General features: G+C 42.9%; 1 protein-coding gene across 1 annotated transcript in view; it reads left to right on the top strand.

Moving 5' to 3' along the window:
• The window catches only part of ME1 (malic enzyme 1), a 213,567-nt gene that overhangs the window by 31,833 nt on the left and 156,602 nt on the right, over window positions 1-25,132 (top strand). The window contains exons 2-3 of the mRNA XM_060236575.1: window positions 7,240-7,373; window positions 16,958-17,107. Of these exons, the coding sequence (XP_060092558.1) occupies window positions 7,240-7,373; window positions 16,958-17,107 (284 nt within the window). The remainder of the gene's footprint in view (window positions 1-7,239; window positions 7,374-16,957; window positions 17,108-25,132) is intronic.

The following is a 25,132-nucleotide window of genomic DNA, read 5'->3' as shown; positions in this document are numbered from 1 at the left end:
CATGACGTAAGGTGTTTTTAGAGATTCCACTCCTAAGGGGGTAAAAAGGGGTAAGATGTGTTTTCGCAAAGGGGTAAAGCTTTGTTGTGTGCCTGGCAGGCTGCTGTCTACTTGCACTTCCCTATCTGTGATTGGCCAGCTGTGGAGCTCTGTGTTTTGAGGTGAAAATCAGTTAATGGGGATTGCAGAGAGTTGAACAGATGTCCTCACTGACTCATCAATGTCCAGCCCAAACCCCTAGACCTGGTTACCCAAAATTTGGGAAGTGCATTCCTTCCACGGTTTACTGGTTGATGGTTGACTGGGAAGGAGATAAGGTTGCCAATTCCAGGCTGGGAAATTCCTGGAGATTTGAGGGGTGGAGTCTGGAGAGGGTGGAGTTTGAGGAGGGGTGAGACCTCAGACAGGTAGTGTCATAGACTCCACCCTCCAAACCAGCCATTTCCTCCTGGGGAACCATTGTTGCCACTCTCCAGGTGAGGGCTGGAGATCTCTCAGAATTACAACTGCTGTCCATTTGGCAGAGATCAACTCCTCTGGAGAAAATGGATGTTTTGCAGGGTGGACTCTGTGTCATTATACTCTCTGAGTCATTATACCCTATGTCATTATATCCCTCCTGCTTTGGTCCACACTGTGATTTCAGACTAGTCACAGACTTTCAGCCTAACCTACCTCACAGGGTTGTGCAGATCAAAAGGGGGAGAGGAGAATGATGTAAGGTGCTTTGGTCCACACTATGGAAAAAGAATGTACTTTTCCTAGGTAGAGGCTGCAGAGAGTGGGGAGGAGAAGGAAAGCTGAAGTCAGATCAGTTCTTCTACAGAAAATGGCTGCCTTGGGTGGGTGGGCTGCCTTGGATGGCTGCCTTGGGTGGGTTGGGAAGAGTGGGTGGGAAAATAGCAAGAGTGGGGGTGGGGGCAGTCACCCAGAGCTTCTTTCTAGATCCTGTAGTATTTCCCTTCACAATGGGCATTATTCCTACTTCTATTATATTACAAAACCAATTCCAAAAACAAAACACACTTCCTAAAACACACACAAAAATTATACACCCAGAAGTGTTATAACCGGATTAAAGCTAATTCATTATCATAGTGAAGCATAGATGTCATGCTAATAGATAATAAAAATTTTCCATTTTCCATTGTCAATACTTTACTGTTTAAATCTGTCACTAGAAAAACCTCTTCGCCTATCCACTTCTACCTCAAAACTGCCAGTTGGTTTTATGCCACTACTGTGTGTATGTATTGCAGAAGTTATTTGCATAATAAAACAAAACATTGGTAGCTAGCTTGGAACTGGAAGACCAGTGAGCGATTTCTAAAACAAAGTTTGAGTCCAGTGACATCTTTAAGACCAGCAAAGATAAAAATTGCCCTCAAGCTATGGCCAGGAAAAAATTAGTTTCATGTACAATTTCTTGACATGAGAACTAAACATTTCCCAGTCACCAAAGTAAAGGCTTTCGTTGTTAGCTTGCAGCACTGCCCCCTCAAAGGCAGGAGAGAAGAAGAAGAGCAGACTTCTGCTGCCCATTGCACCTTTCCCATCTGAAGACTGACTGTCTGGCTTCCTGAGGCAGCAATGGCTCCAATGCACATTACACAGGGTAAGGACCATTCCTTGCCTGACCCTGGCATGAGGGGCAGCAGGGCTGATGGCAGTGATTAAAGATTAGGGATGAAAAAATATGGTTTGGTTCATGATTTGTGGTGTACCCCATTTGTGAACCACAGATTGTCATTTTAGCCACCTCATGAAGTGGTGAAGTTTGTGAGGCATTAAAATGCCCCCTCCCCTCAAGTGACTGCCTGTCATTTCCCCAAAAAATATTTTGCTGGGGGCACATTCTTGGGGGGGGGGGCTTTAAATCCTACCTCATAAATCAAACTGTCAGCAAACTTGGATCATAGTTGGAAGAAAATCAGCTGGAGATCCCCTGCAAGTTTGGTGTTTCTAATTGCATAGGATCTGTTCTTTATGCTTCGGAACCTCTGCCTGTCAAAATGACTGCTGCGGTCATTTTCAAAGGAGGAGGTTCAGGAGTGTATAGAACAGATCCCGTACAAGCTAGAGACATCAAACTTGGAGGGCATGTAGAGGAGCATCTGGGGGAGATCTGCTGTGGGTTTGGTGTTTCTAGCTTCCACAGGATCCATTCTGTACACTTCTGAACACCCTGAACCTGCACCTGTCAAAATGATTGAGGTTCAGGAATGTATAGAATGGATCCTGTGAAAGCCAGAGGCATCAGAGTCACAGAGCATCTCCTCTGGGTGCTCTTCTGCATGTCCTCTAAGATGTTGTTTTGAAGTTATGTAAACATTTTGTCTGAGTGGAGACAGTCCTTCTGGAAACATCTCCACTCATGAACTGGCACGGACCTCCATGAACAGCTTGAAAGTTTATGGAAAGTTCTATGCCAGGTGACCTGTCAAAATTCATCACAGACTTTAGTTAATGCCCATCCCTAGCAGTGATTCTGGGGCCTCAACCTGGGTATGTTTTGGGGTTCTTTTTTGTTTAACTCAGGGCTTCAGACTCGTCAAGAATGTCCCTGCTTTCAAGATGTTAAAAGTCATATTGTCTGACAAGATTGCTGGGCAAGATTGCTCAGCAGTCAGATGGCTAGCTGGCTGCTGATAATAGATGGGTTCACTTCCAGCACTAACCTAAAAGTGAGGTCACTGTGGTGGGATGAAACTCAGGGACTCACCTGAAACTCTATGGATGGAGGAGAGAAGTCCATGATACCATAAAACCCACCCTCTGAAGCTCCCATTTTCTCCTTGGGAACTGATATTTGTAGTCTAGGGATCAATTGTAATTCCAGGAGAACTCCAGGCCCTCCCTGGAGGCTGGGAACCTTATGTATGCCCAAGGTTTCACAAATTGCAAGAATTCAGAAAATTCTAATGGGGCAAGTGTAATGTACTATGCTGTTTTTAAGGATATCTGGGGAATGAGAAGAGAATTATTAAGGCTATGACTGGGTGGGAGGTGTGGTGTGGTGGGAGAGGGCAGTAGTGACACCTCTTGTTGGCCTTCCACTGAATGCAGCTGTTTCCAAACAGGTGGTCTCTACAGATACAAAGGAGTTGTCTCCTAGGCTCTTTTGCCACACCTCCTGCACTAAGGAGGCAATGAACAGCTTGGATCACCTCTTTACTTTGTGCAAGATATACTGGGTTTTTTTTCCAGTTTCCAAAGAAAGCTGAGGGCTTGCTATTTACAAGGCCATTAGGTGTGGTTGCTAAGCCCAGAGACATAAGAAAGGTTGTGTCTGTGTTGAAACCAAGGGTGTGTACTTGTTATGTGGTTGCCTGGGATGAGGTTAGCTAGGTGGTTGGGAATGACCCCCAAACTCCCTGATATTTTCTGTTCAAGGGTCTTTAGATTTTATCCCCAAAAGGCAAGAAGACAACAGGTAGAGCACTGGCAGCTGCTGCGTTTGAGATCATGAGTTTAAGTAAAGCAGCAAAGCCTGTTCAGTTAGATATGGATCTGACAGTGCAAAGTGTGCAGTGGCAAGCTGCGAAAGAATAATCTGTGAAAAGATACTTATAAATGTGAAAAGATCCTTTAAAGCAGGTGCTATTTTAGATAAATTGACAGATTATACCAATTTGGTGTAATGGTTAAATGCACGGACTCTTATCTGGGAGAACCGGGTTTGATTCCCCACTCCTCCACTTGCAGCTGCTGGAATGGCCTTGGGTCAATCATAGCTCTCGTAGGAGTTGTCCTTGAAAGGGCAGCTACTGTAAGAGCTCTCTCAGTCCCACCTACCTCACAGGGTGTCTGTTGTGGGTAGGGTTCCCAAATCCCCCGCTAGGCCTGGAGACCCCCGATTTGGAGCCTCCTCCCCCCGCTGGCCATAAAAGGGAAAGCGGGGGGAGGGGAGGGGGAGAACGGCAGCCCTTCCCACCCAGCCCCGATCGCAGCAGCCAGAGCTCTTCCGTTTTCTCAGGCTGCTTCCCGCCCCCAGTCAGCTGGCCGGTGAAGGGAGGGGAGCCCAGCCACGCCCCCAAAGGACCATGTGCCTTTGCACCTCCGGAGGTGAGTTCTGCCGGCTTCCTATTCCATGCCATAAAGTGCCCAGCTGGTGTGCCTGTGTTGCTGTGAGAAGCTGGCAGCAACTCGTGAGTACAGAGTCCCCTGCATCAGATTTGCCAGAAAGGGGGGGGGGGGCAGGGTGGAGGGGGGTGGAGAGGGAAACGTCTTCTCATAGGGTATAATGGGGAATTGATCTGGAGGTTTCGGGGGCTCTGGGGGAGCTGTTTTTTGAGGTAGAGGCACCAAATCTTCAATATAGTATCTAGTGCCTCTCCCCAAAGTATCCCCCAAATTTCAAAACGATTGGACCAGGGGGTCCAATTCTATGAGCCCCAAAAGAAGGTGCCCTTATCCTTCATTATTTCCTATGGAAGGAAGACATTTAAAAAGGTGTGCTGTCCCTTTAAATGTGATGGCCAGAACTCTCTTGGAGTTCAATTATGCTTGTCACACTCTTGTTCCTGGCTCTGCCCCAATGTCTCCTGGGTCCACCCCCAAATTCTCCTGGCTCCACCCCCAAAGTCCCCAGATATTTCTTGAATTGGACTTGGCAACCCTAGTTGTGGGGGGGGGGAGGTAAAGGAGATTGTGACTGCCCTGAGACTCTGAGATTCAGAGTATAGGACAGGATATAAATCCAATATAATCATCGCCGCCATAGCCACCATTTTCTTCTTCTGCTGCTGCTGCTGAATGTCCTGTGTGGGAGTAAAAATGGTTGTTTAAATATGTCTACTGCTAATTCTAAGCTCCAGGGTGCCTTCTAGGCACAGCTTGCATCAGTGGTGACCCAGTGATTGAAGAAAGCCAAGGAGCAAGCAATCCAAAAGCAGTTTTCCAAGAGACTCTCTCAGGCCAAATGGTATTTGCAGACAATGCTGAGGAATGGGCAAAGCAGCGGGGGAATGTACTGGGAGGCCAGAAGTTGCTGAAGCAGATGGATTGCCATCAGCAACAATAAGAATGGGCCAGCTGAAGAGCTATCCAGACACCTGCTGCTATGTGAATGGAATTTTTTTGTGAGTGAGCAGCCTGTAGAATTATTAGATTCTGAATAAAAAATGTGCCTAATTCTTAGGAAGCATCCTTCTGGATTGATGGTGTCTTACCCATGTCATACCAGGGACATACTGTGCCCCCCTCACTTTACCTGTGCCAGAATCTCAGCTGTGATTTCTTTGCATGCACACACATATGCTTCCCTCTCATTTCAGCTGGAGGGGTGCCTTCTCTGAACTCTCATGGGTTCTTGGCCAGAGCCATTTCCTGACAATTAAGACCTTTTCAAGAGACATCTACAATCATCAAGGAACATCACCATTCTTTTGTGATGTGCTTGGTTTTCCTAAGTAATTTCATTTTAGACCATAGAATAGAACTGTTCTCAATATCATTGCCTTCTGTTTAGTAGCTAGGAAAACAACAATAGTTTAACTACATGTCAAAAATCTATAATACACATGTACAATGCATCTGCAGTATAAAAGCTCAGAAGCAAATGGAATTAAATGTTTCATAATGTTAAATTCTCCATGTTTATAAAAAAATGTGAGGGCGTGAAAGAAAAGAATGTGTAGGCTAAGCAAGAAGGTGCTTCCGTGCCATATGAGGTGTGTGAATTTTAAAGCCTTTTTTGCAGGGTTGGCCAAAATAAATTAACAACATATGGACTCTAGATGTGGAAAATGAACCTGCGAGGCAAAGATTTCTCTTTGGCTGCCTGTAGTGTGAACTTTTGTAATACAGTTTGAGTTAGAATATGTTTTCTAAAATGGAGCCAAATTTTGTGGGTATTAACTGAAACACAATCCAGATAGAACTGAAGGTCTAAATGAATGTTTTGTGGATCTCTGTCTCTGAAGGCCATTTGCAAACTTATGTTGCCACCCTCAATTTGAACCACATGGGAAGGACAGGGAGTATAAACATTCAATGCCCAAATAGCTTTCAATGTTTCTGTACTGATAGTGGGTACTTTAAAAAACCTGTCTTTTCCTTAAAAAGCATTGTCAACTTGCTTTTGATTAATGAAACTAGATGTGGGTTCAATTGTTAAATCCCCATTTCTCATCTTGTGCAGCCCAATTCAGGATTTAAGATTAGGCCATTATCTGACTGCAGAGACTGTATAAGTATCTCTGGTGGAAAGTGCCATTAAGTTGCAGCTGATTTATGGTGATCCCATTGGGTTTTCAAGGCAAGAGAAGTTCAGAGGTGGTTTGCCCTGGTATCCCTTGGAAGTCTCCCTCCCAAATATGTTCCAGGGCTGACCCTGCTTAGCTTCTAAGATCAGCTAGCCTGGGCTCTCCAGGCCATAGTAAGTATTTCCTTTAGTAAGTAGTATATGTAGCAATTTCACATCCCTTGGGTTGCAACCCTTTAGTGGAAAGACAAGACTGTGTGTGTGTCAGGCTACAACCAGAAACAGAAATACCTTAGCTGAAATCTGCACTCTCCCATGAAACCACTGGGTGGCCTTGGGCCAGTTGTTCTTTCTCATCCAGCTCACATGGTTGTGAGGATAAAATATGAGTTCTATGAAGAATGGATGAGATAAGAATCAAATCACTCATGTATATCTGAAAAGTTTGCATACCCTTGTTCTTTCAACATGATACCTTTTGTAAATTGTCATTTGTGCCCAAGAAGCAGTACAAAGGGAACATATGAAGAAGAAGAAGAAGAAGAAGAAGAAGAAGAAGAAGAAGAAGAAGAAGAAGAAGAAGAAGAAGAAGATATTGGATTTATATCCCGCCCTCCACTCCGAAGAGTCTCAGAGCGGCTCACAATCTCCTTTATCTTCCTCCCCCACAACAGACACCCTGTGAGGTGGGTGGGGCTGGAGAGGGCTCTCACAGCAGCTGCCCTTTCAAGGACAACCTCTGCCAGAGCTATGGCTGACCCAAGGCCATTCCAGCAGGTGCAAGTGGAGGAGTGGGGAATCAAACCCGGTTCTCCCAGATAAGAGTCCGTGCACTTAACCACTACACCAAACTGGCTCTCCTTCTTCTTCACTACTTCAGTGTGTTCTTTATGTTTAGTATCTGACTTCAGCAGCATCTATGTACATACCATTTGTCCATATGTATTGCAGTAGTATTGTACAACAGAGAGCTATTCCAGCATTTTAAATATTTATTTTCACTGAACACCTTTCAATATTTATTTTTCTTGCAGGGCCTAGCTTTCACGTTGGAAGAGAGGCAACAGCTGAATATTCATGGATTGTTACCTCCTTGTTTTCTCTGTCAAGACGTTCAGGTGTTAAGAGTTCTTAGAAACTTTGAAAGACAAACATCTGACCTGGACAGGTAAAAACCTTTCATGTACTTATCTAGATATTTTTTAAGAATTGTATTTTGGGGATGCTGCTAATTGGATTTTTTTTTTTTTAAATCTGACCCTTAACAAGAAGTGACATTGCCCTTTTGAAAATCACTGTTGATCCTGAGCAAGCAAACTAATTGCCCTTGATCCATGAAGCAGTAAACTCATGTCCTGTGTTTGTACTAGGATCTTCCCTCATCGTTTGGAATGTCGTGGAGTACCTAGTACCTACCTTTTTGTGAATGGTTCTTTACTCAGTTCCTGCTTCCTTGGTCCATACTTCCTTCTGCTTGACAAGAAAAGCCAGTTTTCCCTATTATAATATCTGTTTCTCCCTTTAATTAAGGAAGAGTTTTGGCATTGCCCTCTTGAGCAGGTGCTGAATGGGATAGATGGGCAAGACCCATTAAAGGAAGTATTTGCTTTTTCCACAGCACAGTCACAAAGATGATCTTTCTTCTGTCAACATAACTGGACAAAGTCTGATAACCTTTCTTGGACACCAGTTGAACACCCGAACACACACAGGAGTAAACTTAAATGAGATCACAGCTTTTGTGAGCTCCATATTCAGAGATTTTATTTTAGATCACAAAGACCAGTGTTTTCACTTAATAATTATGCAATCATTTTGTACGCTGGGCTGTTAAAGAGGAATTTGTAAAGCAAAAAACCCACAAAAGCATTTTGATGTGAAAAAATAATAGCCCCAATCTAGAGGATAATGATTTTGTACACTTTGGTATCTTCCAGTGAACATGCCAAACATGTCCATTTGAAAAGGAAAACCCCTCTGAACATGTTCAAAGTGAGCCCCTCCAGCCCAGATGATAACCAATAAACACATGACTGATAAGTCTGAGTTTTGATGTGTAATTGATAGAATGAAGTGCTTAATGTTCATGTCAAAATTCAAAATACGAGCATCAGTTTAGTACTTTATTTTTCAAAATACTTAGTTCTCATGTAGTTTGACTTCAGCAGTATGTCTGAAGGTATTGTGCTTTTGCTTTGCTAGCCACAACAACAGCAGATCCACAAAAACTGTCATGAAAATTAGGAAGTACTGGGATTTATAGTAAATAGTGGCCCAAGATGACACAATGAATTTAATGGCAAGGCAAGATTTGAAACTGGCTCTCCCCAGTATTAATCCAGTCTTTTAATTACTACACTATGCCAGTACTTCTGAAAATGCTGGCTTTTCCATCATGGCCAGTAACATTTTCCCATCCTTTGCCCCCTCCTTTTCCTGATCCCCTTTTCCCCTTAATATCAAGCTTGAAGAACAACAAAATCTACTTTTGAGACTGTCGGAGCGGGAGTAGCAGAGTGAGGGAGATGACTTGCCCGACACAGGGCTTCAGGAAAGAAAATCAGGCAGACACGTGCAACTAGTGCCAAAAGGTGTATTAACATATATACACGACAAGTGCTCTCTTGTGCAGTCTATACAATATCACCTCCACGGACAAAGTGCTTCGCCTAACCACCATCTCACAGGGAGAGACCTGTGTGATGCACACACAGATCATATATAGTCCAAGCAGCCAATCCTGGCCGTGCTGACTCAGCAGATTGCATCACTTGGCTTCTGCCGGCTCAAGCCGGTCTGCTGATCAGGTCACTGTGACCTAGCCTGGCAGCTAGATCACCAGCTGTCATACTGTAGCTGTCAGACTGGGTTTATGTAGATTCTTGCTCCAACACACCTCCTAATCTATTTAAACCCAGTGCACCAAAACACTTTACACAGTTTACATACATGTCCACCAGCAACATTACAGTTCATATTTACGTAGCTCGGAACCCTTTCCGGAATTCGTTCAGGAACTCATCATGATTGTAAAACACATCATCGTGTTCCTGTTCAGCCAGCTCTTTCAGACGCTTGGCTTCAGCCTCCTTCTCCCTTGCCTCGCACTCTGCCACCCAGGCTTTCCATTTCTTAGCCTTTTCTTTTAACATTTCCTCAAATCCGGGTGGGTCTGGATTGACAGTCAGAGTGACATAGGGACACTTGTACCTAGCGGGACGTTGGCCTTTGGTGGACCTGGCAGACACCCGTGGCCCTGTGCTTGGACCAGCTTTGTCTTCTTCGGGTTGCTCTGTTCCCACCTCCTGGGCTGGTTGCTCTGCCCCTGTAATTGGGTGTTGAACCTCCTGACTCTCACACTTTACCTCCAGTTCCTGCATTTGAGGCTCTGCCTCCTGACTCTGCTCGTCAGGCTCTGTGCCAGCATTCGGCTCACCTTCTCCCGCCCCACTGGGTGCCACCTCCTGGGCTGGAGTTCTGGGCTGCGCTCCAACATCGTTATCGCTACTTGGCAGCAGGACAAATTGTTTCTGCAAGGAGTGCAACCTTGGCCAGCTGCTTTCTTCATTGAACTGGGCACTCTGACTAAGTGTTATCTTGCTTTTGCTATTGCAGAAACGATAACACCTGGCCCTTGGCTTGTAGCCCAGAAAAATTAGGCTCTCTGCCCGGACATCCCCCTCCCCGCTACTCGTGGAGTGGATGCCAACCCGAGCCCGTGACCCAAAGACTTTTAAAGAACTCAAATCTGGGGTCTTGTTCAACAGTAACCTGTAAGGCACATTTTTCACAGTATTACACCAAACCCTATTTTGCAAAAAAACAGCTGCATGTATGGTTTCTGCCCAATAGGTCATTGGCAGTTGTGCATCCTCTAACATGCAATACATCACATTCTGCAATACAGCCCCATGCCCATTTTCTCGGGGCGTTGCCGGGTTCGTCAGACGGTGGGCAATGCCCTTGTTCTCCAGCCAACGTTTCATCTGGTTAGATAAGAATTCCCCCCCTCTGTCGGTTTGTACAGCTAGGAGATTAACCCCTAATTGTCTCTCCACTGCTTTGACCCACTTGGTGAATGTCTTATACACCTCAGACTTATGCACCATGGTGAAAACCCACGCGTACCTCGTGTGGTCGTCGGTGGCCACCAAGCAGTATCTCCTCCCCGACAGACTCTTTGGCAATGGGCCAATAACGTCTAAATGGACTAGTTCCAGGGCTCGTGTGCTTTCCCTTGAGCTTTCTTTAGCAACAGCACACGCCTTGCTTTTGGTCTTCTTGCAGACCTGGCAATCCAAGTAACATTTGCAAGGATTTACTTTCAAACTAGGCACAAGCTCCAGGGTTTTCTTTAACGCCCTAAATCCGCAGTGCCCAAGTCTCCTATGGAGCAAATGTATACAATTATTGTGCACAGGCTCATTCGACACCTGAGCCACCTGGGCACAATCACTCTGGACCACATACAGTTTACCTTCCCTCTTTCCTGTCACAAGCAACTTTCCCCCACCTCCCAGGATTTTGCAGCAGGTTTTTTCAAATCTCACCTGGTATCCCTGGTCAAACAGTGTGCTAACACTCAACAGGTTAGACTGCAGTGAGGGTACATACAACACATTTTGCAACATACATTTCAGTGCAGGAAATTCCACATTGCCTGAGCAAACAGAATTGGCAGTGGTCCCATCAGCCAATCTCACATACTTATGCTCAGGACTGTCAATGTTTTTCAACAACTCCTTCTCGCAGCAGAGATGGCTCGTTGCCCCGGAGTCTAAAATCCAAGCAGACCCTGTGCTCTCTACTGCAGACGTGACCAGCCGGGTTGCTTCCTCACACGGGCTGGCGGTCCTCCGCTCTCGCCGCACACGCCCCCGCCTCTTCTCCCTCTCAGGGCAAGCTCGGAGCAGGTGCTGCGACGACCCGCATCCATAGCAGCGACGGACTGCAAACGCAGTCGGCTCCACTTCCTCCACCTTCGGACGCCTGCCAGCAGCAAAAGCTGGCTCATTCTTGGCTGTCTTCCCGGACACACCGATAACAGCACGCTGCCCGGCCGACACCCCCGGACAGCTCACGGCCGCAATTCTCTCTTGGAAGTCAAGCAGGTGGGCACAGACGTATTCCATGGTCAGGGTCGCTACGTCCACCGTCTCCAGAGAAGTTATCAGGGGAGTGTACTCAGGTGGCAACGACGACAGCAAAATGTACACTCTGTCGTCTGGAGCTACAGTCTTGCCTCTTGCCTCCAGCTCAACGAAACAGTCCGTTAGCCGTTTGATGTGATCTTTCACACACCCTCCAGCCGGCATAACGGTGCGGAACATCCTCCTTGTCAAGGCCATGAGGGAACCAGCAGTGGTGCTAACATGCACCGCACTCAACGCGTCCCAGGCAGCCTTGGGAGTGTCCTTCCCTCGCACATAAACCAGCTGGTCATCTCCTATAGACAGCACTATGTTGGCCAGTGCCTTATCCGATAACACAGTCTCGGCAGGAGATAAGTCAGCAGGGGGGTTACTCACGAACAGCCATTGCCCTTCACGCTTGAGGTAGTGTTGCATTCTCAGGCTCCACACCGCGTAGTTGGCTGAGGTGAGCTTCTCAACGGCTACTCCAAGCTGTTGCTGAGCCATCGTGCCGACCCCTCCTCACGGCCGGCTGCCGACGTCCCTCTGGCTCTCAAACAGAGAACGGTGGTGCTTCTGTGTCCTTCACCGGCGTTCCTCGCCTCCGGCTCTTTCCAAACTCACAGTCAGCTCAACTCTCAACTCTCTCCTCCGCGCAGCGGAACCGCCCTGGGCCCATAACCCTGTCGGAGCGGGAGTAGCAGAGTGAGGGAGATGACTTGCCCGACACAGGGCTTCAGGAAAGAAAATCAGGCAGACACGTGCAACTAGTGCCAAAAGGTGTATTAACATATATACACGACAAGTGCTCTCTTGTGCAGTCTATACAATATCACCTCCACGGACAAAGTGCTTCGCCTAACCACCATCTCACAGGGAGAGACCTGTGTGATGCACACACAGATCATATATAGTCCAAGCAGCCAATCCTGGCCGTGCTGACTCAGCAGATTGCATCACTTGGCTTCTGCCGGCTCAAGCCGGTCTGCTGATCAGGTCACTGTGACCTAGCCTGGCAGCTAGATCACCAGCTGTCATACTGTAGCTGTCAGACTGGGTTTATGTAGATTCTTGCTCCAACAGAGACAACCCAGGCAGCACCCAGATATCATATTTCTTAGTTAACATTACAGTTACTGTTCTGCAACAGTTGTGCATCCTTTAATTCACACAGAGTAATAAAAAAGTCATTTTTGTAGTTATTTGGAATCACCATGATAAATTTTATTTAGTAGGCCTATATATTGCCCTTTCCCATAATGGACTCAGAGCAGATCACAACATAAATTGAACAACAATAAAAACCTACAAATTAAAAACAATGCAATAAAATTAGCAAACCAAAGAACAGTACAACAAAATAAAGTGCATCACAGGTGGGAAGGGCACATTTTACAGAATAAAGCAATTATTGGCCCAAGAAGAAAATGATGGTAATAATAATAAGATAGCACCACAGTACAGCATGATGTTACAACAAAGGAGGCCAACTGATGGAATAGTAGCTGGAATAGGACGCCTGCTGCCTCAACCAAAGGCCCGGTGGAATAGCTCCGTCTTACAGGCCCTACAAAATGGTAGTAGCTCAGGTAGGGCCTGGATCTCCATAGGGAGCTGATTCTACTAGGCAGGGGCTAGAGCCCAGAAAGCCCTGGTCCTGGTCGAGGCAAGACGGACGTCCTTTGGGCCAGGGGTGGTCAGGAGGAGTTGTGTAGCAGATTGCAATGACCTTCGGGGCATATATGGGGAAAGGCAGTCCCTCAGGTATGTCAGTCCCAGGCAGCATAAGCCTTTAAATGTCAGTACCTAAACTTGAAGTGGATCTGGTACTCAGTTGGTAGCCAGTGCGATTGGCACAGCATCGGCTGAATGCTTGCCTATAAAGGAAATGCAGTCAATAGCTGTGCTGCCACATCTTGCATCAGCTGGAGTTTCCAGATCAGCCCCAAGGGCAAGCTTGCGTAAAGTGAGTTACAGTAATCCAGCCTGGAAGACACTGTAGCTAAATCCTGGGGGGATAGATAGGGCACCATCTGTCTGACCTGCTGAAGATAGTAAAAGGCAGATCAAGCAACTGCTGTGATCTGGGCCTCCCTGGTAAGTGAGGCATCCAGTATCACTCCCAGACTTTTCACCTTCTGAGCCAGCACAAGAGATGCACCATCCAGGGTTGGGAGTTCGAAGCCCAACTCTAATCCCCTTCAGTTCAGGTATAGGACATGATTACTCATTCTTGTGACATTTAAAGTCCATGGGTTGAAAAAATAGCAGAATTGTGAAGGAACTGATTTGAGGTCCTAGCCGTAGTAGTGGCTATGAGAGGATAGTTATGGCGAACCTGGGCAGTATAATAAAAAGTAGGGACATCACCCTGCCAACAAAAGTCCATGTAGTCAAAGCGATGGTATTCCCAGTAGTAATGTGAGAGCTGGACTATAAGGAAGACCGAGTGCAGAAGAATAGATGCTTTTGAGATGTGGTGCTGGAGAAGAATCTTGAGAGTCTCTTGGACTGCAAGAAGATCAAATCAGTCCTTAGGGAAATGAATCCTGACTGTTCCCTAGAAGGTCAGATGCTGAAGCTGAAGCTCAAATACTTTGGCCACCAAATGAGCAGGGAGCACTCCCTGGAGAAGATCCTGATGCTGGGAAAGACAGAAGGCAAAAGAAGAAGGGGATGGCAAAAGATGAGATGGCTGGACAGTGTTACTGATGTAACAAACACGAATTTGAGCAGACTTCGGAGGATGGTGGAAGACAGGAGGGCCTGACGTGACTTTGTGCATGGGGTCGCAAAGAGTCGGACTTGATGGTGCAACTGAACAACAACAACATAGTAGTGGCATTCAGACTGGCAAGCCCTGACTTTGCTACTGAGTGCCATGCTGTAGTTGCTCTTAGCAGTCTTATGTCACTCTTTTTATCGTTCAGTCTACCAATGATGGCAGCCACAGTTTATTGTCAATAACTGAGAAATCATCTAGTAAAGGATCTTAGTTGACTCAAAGGATGGGCTGGAAGCAGAGGGCAGCTTCTGAGCTTGTTAGCTGAAGTGAAGACACCTGCTGCTCTTTAAACTGTCTCTGCTGAGTCACTGGACCTTTTTTCTGCAGGTATTGTTTAGACCAAGTGCCTGGGCTATGAGCTGAAGGGCAAGACCCAAAGGGTTGTACCCCATCCTTCCAAAAATTAGATGAGTTGGCCCAGTGGACCTCCAGCCATAGAAATCAACAAGGCTGTTTAAATTTTTATTTGCTTGTAACTTATGTGTACATTTAGATGTGAGTTCCATTGGAGTGTAGACAGAAGTCATCTGAACTGGGAAATATATCTGGATGTAGATCCTATTTACACTGGGTTTAAATTTATGGGGAGTGAAGATTGCACCTGTCAACCCTACCATATCACTGAAACATCGGAGGTCAAAAGCAAGCAACAGGGCCCTTACTTCCCTTCAGTCTAACCACTAGCCTCCACCAGTATTGGCTTACGCTTGCAGCCTATTGTCTGCTGACACTGTTCAGTGATAGCATAAAAGGCAGTGAAAACACACAGCCCTCAGGCTGCTTAAAACAAAATAATGCTTTCCTTTATATTTAGAGGGGTGGGGTTTTTTGCAAGGCACCCATTTTATTAATAGGTAGAGTAATCGGTTTGCAGTATCAAAATGATTATGGTAATAATTTTATTCTGTTTTAAACACAAATGAAATTAACATTTGCTGGTGATTATGATGTAGGCAATATCCTAATTAAGATGTAGGCAACCTAAGTAGCTTCCTTCAAAGATTTTTTAGCAGTCTTTTCCATATGCCTTGTCCAGAAAATCACTTTTGCAGAATCTACAGTGAAGTCTGCTGCTCTGAATAAATGGACAGAAGAATGAAAAGATCATTTTGGGTTTAAATAGAAGCAGGTGGTTTTGGAGAATGAAGAAATAAAAAGAAAGTGGGCAATTGTTTGGAAAAGACTGTGTTTCAGTCCTCTGGCTGCCATGCATGTTTGAGCCGTCTGGCACAGGCTACATTAGATTATGCATAATACATTCCCCACCTGTCGTTTTTTTCTATGGAAATGAAATGTATGCTTTGAAAAGGCTCACCCCAGCAAAATTATATATTATCCCAAAGCAAGGATTATGAGGCAGGTTACCTTAAAGGAGAAAATTTCTCCTGGAATTTGAGTGTCTAAACCTGAAAAGACAAAGAGGGAGTACTGAGATGTAAAGGTATTATTTGGACAAAAAACAATGTACACCTGGCAAACACTTCTGAAAATATCTCAAATAATTATGCAAAATTTTGCTGTCTCAAACAATGTACTGGAGTATACTATTTATTATCTGACACATGGGTCAGGATCCCAAGTGTTTCACAAGTAGGGCTCTGGAGACACCTCTCCCCAGCTTTAGCCTCTGGGCACTGCTGACATGCTGTTTCCAGAATTCTGGGCAGAGCTGGAAGCAGTTTCTGATGCTGTATGAAAAGCCGTAACAGAAACAAACAAATTGTAGAAGCCTCAATGAAAGCATTGCACTGTTTGAGTACTTGTGCTGAGATATGTGGAAAATGCATGATTACTTGCTTATTGTTACTTTCCCCCCAAAGAATTTCTCTCTGAAACATGGTGATGAAAGAGATGGGAGGGCAACTTTTTCTAACTGTCTGAGAGTCACAAGTATACTTCCTATGAGTTCCCAGAACTTATGCACACCTTCAGTCAGCTCACAATGGGATAGCCCTTTTGCAAAGATTTTCTTAAATTTCTGCTACTGAATTATAGACATGCTGTTTCTAGTTTAAAATACAGCAATATCATAATTACTGTTGGATTTAAGTTTTGATGTAGCTTGATTTGTTGTTAAAAGTAACAAAAATACAATATTTAAGTTGGTTGTAATTCACTTTGTGGTTCTGAAATGATTAAAGGTAATACACGCTGAAGTTATACAAAGTAAGCTTAAACCTCATACTTGTTCCATGTTAATGGGAAAATAGGCATGGACAAATTCTGGGTTAATTGATAAAACTTGCATTATAATTTTACACAATCTAATCTAGTGTGTTTGTTTCAATTTCTGAAGATTTTTAAATGCACATTATTTATTCCTACCCCTCCCATCACCAAAGAATATGATGAATCACACTAAAATAATATTGCATGTGTCAGATACATATCACATTTGCCATAGTATCTCTTTCAGTCACTTAAGTGCATTGCACCTGAAGGAGACTTTCAGTGGATACAAAGAGCTTTTATTAAAAGAAACACTTATACTATATTTAATTTGGTGTAGTTTGGTGTAGTGGTTAAGTGTGCGGACTCTTATCTGGGAGAACCGGGTTTGATTCCCCACTCCTCCACTTGCACCTGCTGGAATGGCCTTGGGTCAGCCATAGCTCTGGCAGAGGTTGTCCTTGAAAGGGCAGCTGCTGTGAGAGCCCTCTCAGCCCCATCCACCTCACAGGGTGTCTGTTGTGGGGGAGGAAGGTAGAGGAGATTGTGAGCCGCTCTGAGACTCTTTGGAGTGGAGGGCGGGATATAAATCCAATATCATCATCATCATTAATTCATTTTATGTTTCCATATGGGTAACTGTCTAATATAATTTGTTTTTCACAGATACATTCTGTTAATGGGTATTCAGGATCTAAATGAAAAACTTTTCTATAAAGTGCTGACTTCTGACATAGAGAGATTTATGCCTATTGTTTATACTCCCACCGTGGGCTTGGCTTGCCAACAATATGGTATAGTATTTCGAAGGCCAAGGTATGTAAAGCTACACTTCACATCCAAGTAATAGTATCTTTCTTCCCTTTGGCAGGTTTCTACTGAGGTTTCTTCCCTGCCCCCTCCAAAAAAAGTTGAATGTAACCCAAAACTGAAATAATTAGGATAATTTAAACTGCATTAAGTACATTGCATTAGTCTAGCTAAACTGTAATTTGTATTGTGTAGCAAAAATAAACGGTTATTTCAGTGCTTTAACCACTGATAATTTTTAAAATCTTGCTTTATTGAACTGGAGTTGGCTGAAGAACTAAGACTGTGTATTAATAACAATCAAATGAAGAAAAGATCGTATCCAACTTTGATTTAACAATTTAACATTTAACAGCAATGGCAAAGGTGATTTAAATTTGGAAAAGAAAACTAATAGAATTTTGATGTGTAATAAGTACTCTTTCTGTAACTATGTCGGAATACAACTTTATAAATAACTTTAAGATGTTGCTATTCCCTCTGGTAACATTAGGCAGGCTCTGTAGTTCACATTTGCTTTTCTTCCAATTGTTGTTGCCAGCTTTTACTTTATTTTATCAGAACTTTCTCACAGTATATTCGTACAATATCTATGTTTACAGTGATTCCCTTGGTTCTCTTCTCGGAGCACATAAACTGCATTATTTAAATGTTTTAAGTTGTGTAGTTATGAAAATACCTAGATTCAAATGCAGTAGTGCCTTAGAGACCAACAAGATTTTCAGGGGTACAGGCTTTTGAGAGTCAGAGTTGTCTTTGTCAGATACAAGTTGGAATGGAGATCTGAGTCCTTATATTCTGGTCAGAAGGTGGGAGGGGTGCTGCAAAGAAGGAACTTGGGATGCAGTTCCTTCTTTGCAGCACCCCTCCCACTGTTTGACCAGAATATAAAGACTCTGAGATCTCTTTTCTGACTCATATCTGATGAAGGGAACTTTGACTCTTGCAAGTTTATATCCTGAAAATCTTGTTGGTATCTAAAGTGCTATTGGACTCAAGTCTAGCTGTTCTACTGCAGACCAGTGCAGCTACCCTCTGAAAGTTATTAAAATGTTGGCAAATGAATATTTTTACCCTTCAGCTTAAAGGCAAAAGATCTGGTACAAATCAGTTTCTGGTATAAATCAGTAATTGCCTGTGAAATCTACAATGACTTAGAGCAGCAAGAATTCTAACCTTGGAACATCATCTACATTTTTAAAAAAAATCATTGTGTGTGTATATATTTGGAAAATGTGGGAGGTAATCTTTTTTATCATTGACATCCCAAGCCCATTAAATTAAACAGATATATATTTTAAAAACATAGCATTAATTGTGTGCCTTAATTTTTTCTGAATAGAGTTGTGCTCTTGGTGATAGGAATTGTATGAAGTTGGTTGGCCAGGGAAAGTGTGAGAGCTTTTTTGGACCCCAGTCTGAACTTGACTTTCAAGCATTTCAAGCCTCTTTTGAGATGAAATATATGCTGTGCTGAGAGGCTCATGTGAAACTATATTACAGAGCCAGCTTTTGTGTTCTGAATGATATATAAACATACAGAGAGCTCCCCCCACCTACCTCAAGTTTGGCTCAGTAGCTATTGGATAATTTTTAAAAAGTTGTCTCTTTTTTATTGTCATGCACAAAGTGATTGCTGGAACAATATGATGTGATTCTCAATGTGGCCACATCAGTGGATGCTTAAATCAAGAGACTAGACCATGAACAGACAGGTCAGATCTTTCTAGAAACTTGAGAAAACTTGAGAAAAGCCCCAAGTTTGCTGTAAAATCTAAAATATCAAAAAATACATTAGGGATAATAACTCCCAAATCATAGAAGCTGTGCTTGTAGCTTTAAGAAATTGATTCCCTTGAGATGTCAGTGGCTATTATGGGCAATCACAACAATGTTTCCAGCCTTCAAACCTTGGTTGCTGTCAGAAAAAGGGGGAGGGTGTTGTTGGTCTTGCAGGTCACTCTTGCTTATCTCCTCTATGCCCTCATAGGTGCTAGGCTTTGACAGCAACCACTAGGTGACTTGCTACTATATTACTTGCAAAACTCATCACAGCCCAGTGGCAACCACTTGGTGACTCAAACTGTTCCACCAACTACACAAGAGGAGACCGTGTGACACAAGCAACAAGTACAAGCAACGCTTACAGCCAATTACTGTAAAAAGTATTCTATATTTTCAAACAATTATTACAGTGCTTCTAAGTGCATAAAGTTCACACTCATATTTTTGTATACTGTAAAAACAGTCACAATTCACAATATGCAGACCTGAAAAAATCACAATACACATTTACAAATAAGCTGAAGTTTTAAAAGTCCCCAAAAAGCTTCTTGGGCTCAACATTAAAATGTAGTCCAGTATTGATGGTTCGATGGAAAACGTTCTGGGTAATGGCAGCATCTATGCATGGCTCGAAATGAACCTGTGATTGTATCACTATCTTAATATTGTATATGCACCTGAGGAAGCTTGCTGGGAAATGGTGTGGATACCGGTCTGCTGTTGCGCTTTTCCATCGAACCATCGGGACTGGACTACACTTTAATGCTGAGCCCAAGAAGACTGAGCTTTGCTCTTGCAAACAGATAAGCTTTTGGGGGACTTTTAAAGCTTCGGCTTATTTGTAAATGTGCATTGAGATTTTTTCAGGTCTGCATATTGTGAATTGTGACTGTTTTTACAGTATACAAAAATATGAGTATGAACTTTATGCACTTAGAAGCACTTTAATAATTAGGGTTTGTAGACTCTTTCGGGATCAAGTGCCGTGTTCTACTGGAGAAAGTTTTCCTTCCAGACGTTTCGTTCTCAGCTGCGGAGAACATCCTCAGTGGCGTTGCAGCTGGAGCAGGCGCTCAGACCTTCTTGGCTGCTGTGCATTGAGATAATTTTAACTTATAACTTATAATAATAACTTTAATAATTGTTTAAAAATATAGAATACTTTTTTGCAATAATTGGCTGTGAGCTCTGCTCAAACTATTCCACAGCAACCACTACATGAAAGACTGTGTGGTGTTGTGGTAAAAGTATCAGATTAGGATCTGGGAGACCCAGGTTTGAATCCTCACTCTGCCATGAATGGGTGACCCTGGACCAGTCACTCACTCCCAGTGTAGCCTACTTCACAGGGGTATTTTGAAAATGAGGAAAGGGGAAAATGTCCTTAGCTGCTTTGGATCCCAATTGGGGAGGAAGGTTTGATATCAATTAATGAAATAATATATAAAGCTGAAGACTGGGGGGGTGGGCAGGGAAAGTTGGTGGGTGGGAAGGAGAGAAGGAACCAAGGAAAGGATAGATGATATGGGGGCTGTCAGAAGGAGGGAAAGAGGAAGTATTGTGGCGGGGGGTGATACAGGGGAAATGGAGGTGTTTCCCACAAGTCCTTGCAAGTTCCCCTCTTGTTTAATATTTTCTGCAATATTTTGACTTTCAAAAAGGCAACATTTTTCAAACCAATAACCCACTTGCAGTTTTTTTTTCCAGAGCACATAGTGCTACAGAACTGGAGTATTCGCAAAAGAACTTCAGTGGATTCTGTTTTTAAGGAAGGTGCTGGTAGATTAAAGGGGAGATGTTCCAGGGAATTGCAAATGACTGAACTCTCTGCTCTGGTGCATCTGACATCCTTCTGTAGGGTAGGCTACCTTATAGACTGATGCATTCTTGTTAATTGAAGAGGAACATTATAAAGGAAGTGGAACAAGGAGCAAATTTAATTGCCAGTTAACCGTGTATGATTCATGATCTTTTGTTACCAGGGTAGATTATGGGAAACTACTTTTTAGAATAAAGGTAGAATAGGAAAATGTGAGAGCCAGCCTGCAAAGCAATGTAAGAAGAAAGGTATTTGTGTATCCACTATTATTGCCTATCAAAGAATACAGTGAGCAGCGCTTTATTTTCCTGCAGGAGCCCACAGGAGCAGAGCTCTGCCTGGGCTGGCTAGGGCACTGGCTGGCCCAACCAACCATGCAGCAACCACGTGCTCCCAGGCCAGGTGGTGTGGTCTAATATGCAGATGAGCTCATTTTGTAGAAATGGGCTTTTTCTACAAAAAAAGCACTGACATTGAGTAACTGCTGCACAGATCTGAAAACAGAAGAATATATTTACTAATCTTTAGCAGCCTTGGGTGGTATTACTGTCTGTTTAAACATCCAGAGAAGCCTTGGTCTCCTCTAATGTTCATGGGGTTATTTACTGTGTTGTTATAGAAATACCTATGCGGTTGCTTGTATAGTGCCCAGGATGGCTCCAAGTATATTACTAAGCAGCCAGATTTATTGGCAGATTGTGACAACGTACTATTTGTATTCAGCATTTACTCCATGGTCACAAGGCTTAGAAGTGTTATTATGGTTTTGCTAATTATTCTGTTCAACCACCCAGCTTTAATAACCTCAACTACAATAAGCTTGAAGCCCCTCGCCTAGTATTATCAAGATATCTCAGGAAAGGGAAAATTGATGTCATGGTTAATATCTGATGTCATATCTTGTCATATCTTGATTTTCCCTATGGTGTTGAGATATTACCAAGAAAAACTTTTTGAAAGGGGAAAAATAGTCTATAATCCTCAAGCTGGAATGCAGTACTGGTATTTGAAAAACATGGTATAAAAAATGACAGGGTGGCACTGTATTGTGGCCAGAGAGACTGTTGTGTAACTTGGGTATTTCTAATATTGGTACCAGAATCTCAACAGATTCATAAAGCTTTATAGATCTTGCACTGGTAACATATTCAATAGTCTGGTTAATTTCTTCTTTCCTTGCATTTCATTTAAAATGATTACATCGGAAAGTCAGTAATAAACTAAGATATTTTTTCATCTGTGTATAATTACAGTTATTGAGACACCACATAACATGCACTATAGTTGAGCTGGTTTTTCCAGACCTAGTAAATGATGAGAGATGCTAAATACGGGTGTAATATTATACTAGACTTCCATTATTTTACCTTCCCATATTCTCTGAGATTTATTAAATGTTAAAAGTAAATATATTGGTGAACTTTTCTCATTTTAATGTTGTTCATAGTTAATGTGAGACCTGGCATGGATGAGGCGTAGGTCTGAGTCATGAACAAAATGTTAACAAGGAACAACTTTTACAACTCACAATCCCAGGGCACCACTTTTCTATGTATATGCACAATTTCACACACTAAGACATTCTCTCTGGGCATAATGGCCCATGTTTTCCCCTTCCTCCTTCAGCACATGGGTGCACATTTAAAAGAACAAGAGTTCTGTGCCTGCCTCCTATATGCCCATCCAACTGGCATCTCCCTTGTATTTCCTTTGTTTTGACAAGGAAGTTCAGAACTTGTGTTCCTTGATAAATGGAAGGGGCAATCAACTTGGTTGGGAATAAGAGATACCTGTGCAGGATTGCTGTGTTCTGTAATGGTGTTTGTGTCAAGCAGGGCTCTTTTTCTAGCAGGAGCTCCTCTGCATATTAGGCCATGTCTCCTGCTGTAGCCAATCATTCTGGAACTTACAGTAGGCCCTGTATTAAGAGTCCTCTAAGCTCTTGGAGAATTGGCTACATCAGGGGGCGTGGCCCAATATGCAGAGGAGCTCCTGCTAGAAAAAGAGCCCTGATGTCAAGTGCTCATGGACACATGCAGAAAGGTATAACAGATCTCTGCTGTGCATCTTGAAAGCTTGATGTATGTTTCCTTGACATAGTTTCTTCTGATAGTGGCCAAGAGGAAAAGTTTAGGTTTAGCCATCCAGGGAGAATTCAGGCAATTAACAAAGTGGTTTATTAAAATAATAATAAAAATTACTAAATGAGTCTTGCCCTCTCTTTTTAAATTGAGCTCCATTCCTTGCCCAATTTACAGAGTTTATTGACATATTCTTCCTGAAATGTATGTAAACTGGTTCAAACTTTTTATATTTATATTTTTTTATTTGTCTGTGTGCATGTGTGAGTGTGTGTGTGTGTGTGCGCGCGCATCTGGAAGGCATGCGGACCTCTGGTGACTGACCTCTATTGGGGGCCTGGAGAATGTTCAGGGAGGTAGCTGAATAAACCTTCCTCCACCTCCTGACTGCTGGTATTCCAAGGAGGTCTCCCATCCAAGTATTTGCCAGAGTTGACCCTGCTTAGCTTCCAAGATCTGATGAGATCTGGCTTGTCTGGTCTATCCAGGTCAGGGCTACTGGTTCAAGCTCCTTAGAATTGGCCTAACCAGTTTGGTTACAAATTGCATTTGAAAGTTGGTGTGTGAACCAGAACTTAATTTTAATTTAATTAAACTTTTTTTTTTAATAAAGAAGTTTTTATTAAGAAAAGATAGACATACAAAAGAGAAGAAGGAATAAAAAACAAACAAACACAAATCCAAACAAATACAATCAACATTAATCATAAAAAGAAAAATGCATTCCAATCACCTTACTGCGCAATACAATCAAAGGGAGCTAAATATATATATAAGCTCTTAAATGCGCAATACATTCAAAACACATCTGTATCTAACATCTACCACTACACCCCACTTTTACACACTGGGGCATGGAGAGGATTTGAGCGGAAAGAAAAGTTCTAGCTACTCCATGTCGAAGCCTCTACTTTTGACCCATTTATAGATGGGGTCCCATTCCTCCTGACATTTTTGCACATTACCATCTCTTAGTCTTGTGGACATTAAATCAGATTCAGCGACATCCAACAACTTGTTAATAAATTCGTCTCTGTTAGGGATTCTATCATTTTTCCAATACTTGGCGTACAGTATTCTAGCAATGGTAACTATATACAGTAACAATTTCAGTTTTGTCATAGAAAGGTTTTGTCTACAAATATTTAGAAGATACAATTCTGGCACATGCTTAATTTGTACTTTCAAGATTTTTTGAATCCAAATATTGACTTGAGCCCAATATTTTCTGGCTTCTTTGCATTGCCACCATATATGAAACAATGACCCTTTAACTTCACGGCACTTCCAACATTTATTAGAGTATGTGGGATAAATTTTGGCCAGTCTATCTGGTGTAAGATACCATCTATATACCATTTTGTATAAATTTTCTTTAAGATCTGTTGGTTTTATTAGTTTTAAATTCTGTTTCCATAGTTTTTCCCATTCATCCAGATCTATATTATAGCCAAAGTCCTTAAGCCAATGGATCCATGCTTCTTTTACAACTTCATCCTGCATCTTAACTTGAAGTAGCCAATCGTACGCTTTGGAAATTATCTTCTGTTTGGACTCTAAGATAAGATCTAATTCAATTGGTTTATTCAAAAAGCCCCTTTCCTTGTCTTTCTGAAATCTTGATTTAAGTTGACACTGGAGCCACCAATTTAACTTGGAAAGTTCTTCCTCAATCAAATCATCTTGGCTATTCAACAAATAGGCATAATCTTGTGGATTATCCCAATTATAGAAGTTAGGATGGGTCAGAGCTTCTATCGGGGATAGCCACTTTGGAGTGTAAGTATACATCAGTTTAATTTCATCCCAGATCTTATACAAGGATCTTCTTATTTCATGTCTGAGAAAGCGACCAGTTTTTATAGGAGTATGGTACCACATATAATTGTGCCAGCCTTCTCCCAGGCCTGCGCCCTCGATGGTCATTAGTCTCTTATTGTCTAGCTTACACCAGTCCCTTAACCATGCAATACAGCAAGCCTTATAGTACAGGTTCCAATCTGGGAGAGCTAGACCACCTCTTAGCTTACTGTCTTGTAGGATTTTCAATTTTATTCTGGCCTTTTTGCCTTGCCAGATAAACGTCTTGGTCATAGAATTAAGTTGCTGGAAAAATAGTTTAGGCAAGGTGATTGGGATTGTTTGGAAAAGAAATAAGATCCTTGGAAGAATGTTCATTTTTATTGGAAGAAGGCCCAAGAGATATCCTCTGGGCCAAAAGAGTTTCTTCGAGCTACATAAGGAAATTCAAACTCCCCAGAGAGGTACAAGTAAAGTTTGCCCATCCAGAAACCGTGGAAAGGGTTCTGCGGAAAGCAAGAAATTATGAAATGAATTGGAAGGGAA

The sequence above is a fragment of the Heteronotia binoei genome, chromosome 1, assembly GCF_032191835.1.
Source record: "Heteronotia binoei isolate CCM8104 ecotype False Entrance Well chromosome 1, APGP_CSIRO_Hbin_v1, whole genome shotgun sequence".
Classification (NCBI taxonomy): domain Eukaryota; kingdom Metazoa; phylum Chordata; class Lepidosauria; order Squamata; family Gekkonidae; genus Heteronotia; species Heteronotia binoei.
This window is presented reverse-complemented; position numbering and strand designations above follow the sequence as displayed.